Raw genomic sequence first — 5034 nt, 5'->3', positions numbered from 1 at the left:
CAACGAGCCTATATGAATGTCTGAATGCGTCCATATTGTGCATCATAAAAGTCAAAACGACGAGTCTTTAATAAAAAAATGGGGAAAGTCTCTATCAAATAATTATTGAAAAAAAAAAAAACATATGATTAAGGTAACTATTGGTAACTGCGTCATATATGTGTACATTGTCAAAGCGATAACTGTTTATTGTGTATACTGTTGGATGGAAACATGAACAAACCATTTTACCACAATTGCGTTGTCCACCAACTGGGACTCTTTGGTAGGTTTTGAATTGCGGTTGCGAAATCGGCCGTCGTTTGGCTTTGAGACGTACCAGTGAAAATTTGGCTCTTATAATAACTTTGTGGAGTGGATTTGGGTGCAAAAATAGGCGCCAATGGTTTTGTGGTAAAAGATTGTGTAAGCGGTTCTCGAACATCGTATTGTCGATCGTATATCAGCGGTTGAATTTGTGAAATTTGAGCGATTGGTGTGATTTGTGAAATCTGTGTAATTGGTTGTAACGGCACTTGAAGCGCTTGAGCATTCAATGGCTGATTAACCGATTGCAAATTTTGCAATTGATTTGGAGAGGCTAACGGATTTGTGTTAAGTGATTTGTATGCACTTAATCCAACGGCATTTGTAAATAGATTTGAACCACTTGGTTTCGATGACAGAATCGAATTCAAACCAAATCGACTCGAAATGCGATTGGTAATATCGCACACAGTGCCAGCCACCAAACGTTGCAATGGTGCCGAATAAATCCGGAAATTCGTATCGGTATAGTCTAATGTTGAAATTAAGAAATTTGGCATTCGATCGGATATCACCCAAACATTTCGATTTTCGTCTATTTTCACATCGGCAGGAAAGATTAGACCTTCGTCATCACGGTCAACGGTTCCATGATTTTGTGGCGTGTAAGGCATTGATGTGTGCCAACATCCAATTGCATTTTGATCAATCAAATTGAATAACATGATGCCATCTTCGCTGCACACGCGACTGGTTGTGTGTGAATTTGCTCCACGTTCGGTGGGGAAAAAGAAGAAATCATGATAACTATCATCAACACGATTTTCATCACGGAGAATTCGAGTCGATACGGAAAATTCACGATGACTTGCCAATGGACTGAAAAATAATGTACGATAGCCGTCAGAGCGTGTTGGCGACAAAGTCATTCCGAAAATTCCTTCTTCACCCCACTGGAAGTTTAAGCCACCAATGTTAAAATCACCTCGCAACGGATCTGGGTAGAAATAACTATGCTCAAAACGCCATGAACGATCTTTCTCCCACGAATACCTGCATTAAATAAACACCATTTAATTTTGTATACAATAAATAATCTCTCTTTATTGAAGGGTGTACACTTACACAATTAATCCATAGCCAAGCTCATCGCTGAAGTACGCAAAGGTGTCTTCACAATTTTTTCCAATGTCAACTACGGTATTAGCTATAAAAGTCTAAAAAACATAAAAAAGACATTATGACATGGAAGAAACCTTGAATATAAAGATTTATTACATTGGGATTTGTGTCTTCAGCACGGAATTCATAGCGTCTGATGCGTGTATTTGTTGCCAAATCGAAAACATTTACACTGTACGGACAAACATTCTGTGTTGTGTTTCCGATGCCAATGGTACCGGTATCTAAAACCCACAGTCGACCACATTTGTCAGCTTTGATGCGATATACTGTGTTCAGTCCATTTACACAATCTCCAACCGCATTCGAACGCCAATCGGGGTATGGTATCAACTGTGGTGATCCGCTAATCGTTTGCGCCGTATCAATGTATGTTAACGTTGCAGGAATGCCTAAAAAAATCAAATTAGCAGATCGAATTACGATTTCATTGCATTTGGTGGAAATAAGAAGTGCGTTTTTAAGCATTGATTTCTATATTTAACGCATACGTGTCGATGTTTTTCCTAACAAAAAATTATTTTATAATCTGAAGGTCGCAATATACATGTTAAAAAGTGTGAACGCATTTTTCTCGATGTTTCAATAATTACTGAATATGTTGATGTCGAGTTTAATTACTGATCTTGTACGAACTTTCGAGAAGTGACAGAGTAAAACTTGGCGTCAATTTAGAAGAAAAACTCGTTTTGTAGTTAAAATCAATAAATAAGCAATATATTTTTGTCTTTTTAATTGAGACTTTTTTCCTTAACCATTCCATCGCAGACAAATTCCTGGCCCATGCTTGATTGATAAATAAATAGATATGCATACACAAAAATGTTTGAAATGGTTTGAATGTTGTTTTCCAAAGATAGTGAATAAGAAAAACACTTATTTTATAATTTATATCACCCAGGCAATAAAATAACACGAGCAATTCTTGCAAAACTTGATTCAACGTTTGATGTGATTACCAGTAAAAACAGCAAACCAATTTTCATGTTCAGAGTGTGAGATCTTTTTTACTAATGTAAACGAGAAAAATTGAAAAGGAAAAACCGTGAAAAAAGTTTTAAAATGTCAAACAACAAGCCAATAATTAGCTAATTTTATGGGAAATGTCTTCTTGTTTTGCTATTTGGACACATCCATAAGCAAATGTAATTTATTTATACCATTTATGATGCTTGAGCTTGAACGCTACATAGCATTATACCATTTTCGTTGAAAAACGGTATTCATTGATAAGTGGGCTGCATTTAAACCATTTATGCAAGTCATTACGATGATTAATTAATCAGCGGCTGAGCAAAGTGTTGAATTGATATGTTGCAATTGAATTAAAATTGAATTCATTCATAATTTTGAAAGACTTTTCTGTCAAACCAAGTGAGCAAACAAATGGAACTTGGTACATGGTTGATTTATGTGTATTAACATCAAAATTGACAACTTAAGTACTGTTTTCTCGCCAAAATAGTTGACACACTTCAGTGTTTGATATGAAAATATTCGATTTGCCAGACTTTGCTCAATTAGATCACGTGCTTGTATGCATATTTTCGAGCTCGAAAAATTCTTGTTATTGATATAGTAATATCGTAAGACCATTCAAATGTGAAAATAATACGATAAAAATGCAATAAAAACATTTAAAAGTAGACCACCATTTACAGACCAATGCAGCATTCTTATTACGAAATGCTGATTTAAATGTCATTCACGTTGAGTGTTAAATAGATGAAATAAAAACATGATTGCAATGCAAATGGAAAAACAGTTTTATGGTCATTATTCTCATTATAAAGCAGTTGTTTGTCCATCAGAGAAACATAGTTTCTTGTTGGTCTCTGGTGTTTTTGCCACATCCATTTAATAAAATATTAATTTAAACGCAATTCTTAATTGACACATGAAATTATAAGTTGCGTGCGTAAAACGTTTAGAAAAAATCTTCAAGACACCCAGAAGAAAGTGGATAAAAGCCTATTTCAAATCCGTGTTTTAGCTAGACTCGACGATAAAAGAGGGTTTCTATTGAATGGTGTCTTTTTGCGGTTTTGGTTTATCATCAATTTCACATGAAAGTAAAAATGAAGTGTAATTTGCAGTGAACACGAACGAAGCCTGGTCGAATCAATCGAACGAAACTAAAGCGATATTTGAACAGCAGTGCCATAGGTGGCCTTTGCATGATCCAAACGCCACACAATCGAACCTGTAATTTGCTGTAATTTTGGTTGCAAACGTGTCGATTTTAACTGCAATGCTAAAAGGTGTGAACGAATGTATTACCACCAAGTATATTCGTCTCAATTTAGAGCATTTAGCCAATTATCACTTTCTGTTTTGCTGCCTCCTTCGAGGAGCAAAAAAATATATGTTATACAGGTGAACAATTATCGAATCTAATGTAAACGATCCAAGCGTGACAAACGCATAACGGTAAAAATGCATTTTTCTCCGTATCATCTCTTTATGCTCGACACATTCTTCAGTTGATGTGGTCAATGTAAACATTAACTTTCACAGAAAAAGATGTATGATGTGAAATTTTCACACACAAAAACTCCCTTTTTTTCGCTTGACCTGACTAGACCGAAGGAATCTTTTACTGAAATCAATAGTAAATATATGCAACCCACTTACAGAAAAATTCTGGGATAAAATTCACTATCAAAAGGAACTTAATTATTCGAACAATTTACGAGATTAACCAAAATCATAATTTATTTTTAAATCCATTTTCGGCATTTTCTCAGCCAATCGAAATCAGTTCGACATAATTCGACCGAAATTATGCATTATATTTACGCACGTCACTTGCAATAATTGTTGTATTTTTCTAAACTGTACATGCGATGAACGAATTCATCGAAATATATAATTGGGGTGTTAAGTAAATGTTTAACATCGCGCCATTGTATATACTGACCATCTCGCCAACGTGGTACCGTAACGAATAATTTGTTGCCCCAATGTTCGATGCCAACAGGTAATGCATTTTGTGGAATGTATGTTCCCGATGCAATTGCAATATCTTTGAGCGTTCGTGTTGGAAACACAAAGTCCAATTGATTCCAACTGTATCGCTCTTCCAACTTAAATGCAGCATGTGAAAATCCAAAAAATGCTGTCAAACTCCAAAAAATTACACTTTTCATGATCAACGAGTAATGAGTTGGTCCTCAATATCGATTATATAACTTGACGTCAATTTTTTTTATAAATTATTAATTTAATTTAAAATTAATTAGAATAATGAATCAAATAATTCATTCGACGCTTAGTACTTTTTCGTTTAATAAATAACGGTATCGAATTCTTTTTGATATTCACAACTTTTTTGTGTTCACTTCACTCAAATCTAATGCTGATAGAGCATCAAATCAAACCGTCGCAATCGTTCTAAGCAAAATGACTGTCTACGTTAACAGTGAGACGCGTTCATTTATTAATGAATCAAGAACCCCCACCGACATCAACAGCAAATTTGCGCGCCAAAATCAATCATTTGAAAGAGGCAGGAAAAATACACACAAGAAATGGAATTGGCGTCTTTGAAGCCATAGAAACAAGTTCGTTTGCACAATATATAGAGAAACCGCCATATGTTCAGCT

General features: G+C 35.0%; 1 protein-coding gene across 1 annotated transcript; it reads right to left on the bottom strand.

The window, feature by feature from the left end:
* On the bottom strand, positions 1–4820 carry LOC116341210 (protein yellow). Its single transcript, XM_031768138.1, has 4 exons — positions 4349–4820; positions 1525–1820; positions 1372–1463; positions 1–1299 (listed from the first exon to the last, which is right to left on the bottom strand). The coding sequence occupies exons 1-4, from the start codon at positions 4575–4577 to the stop codon at positions 228–230; spliced, it is 1689 nt and encodes a 562-aa protein (XP_031623998.1). The 5' UTR covers positions 4578–4820; the 3' UTR covers positions 1–227.
* Positions 4821–5034: the final 214 nt, after the last annotated feature.

This window comes from Contarinia nasturtii, unplaced genomic scaffold, assembly GCF_009176525.2.
Source record: "Contarinia nasturtii isolate CC-2019 unplaced genomic scaffold, AAFC_CNas_1.1 Cnas_scaffold_695, whole genome shotgun sequence".
Lineage (NCBI taxonomy): Eukaryota > Metazoa > Arthropoda > Insecta > Diptera > Cecidomyiidae > Contarinia > Contarinia nasturtii.
The sequence above is the reverse complement of the archived record's forward strand: the minus strand, read 5'-3'. Positions and strand labels throughout refer to the sequence as shown.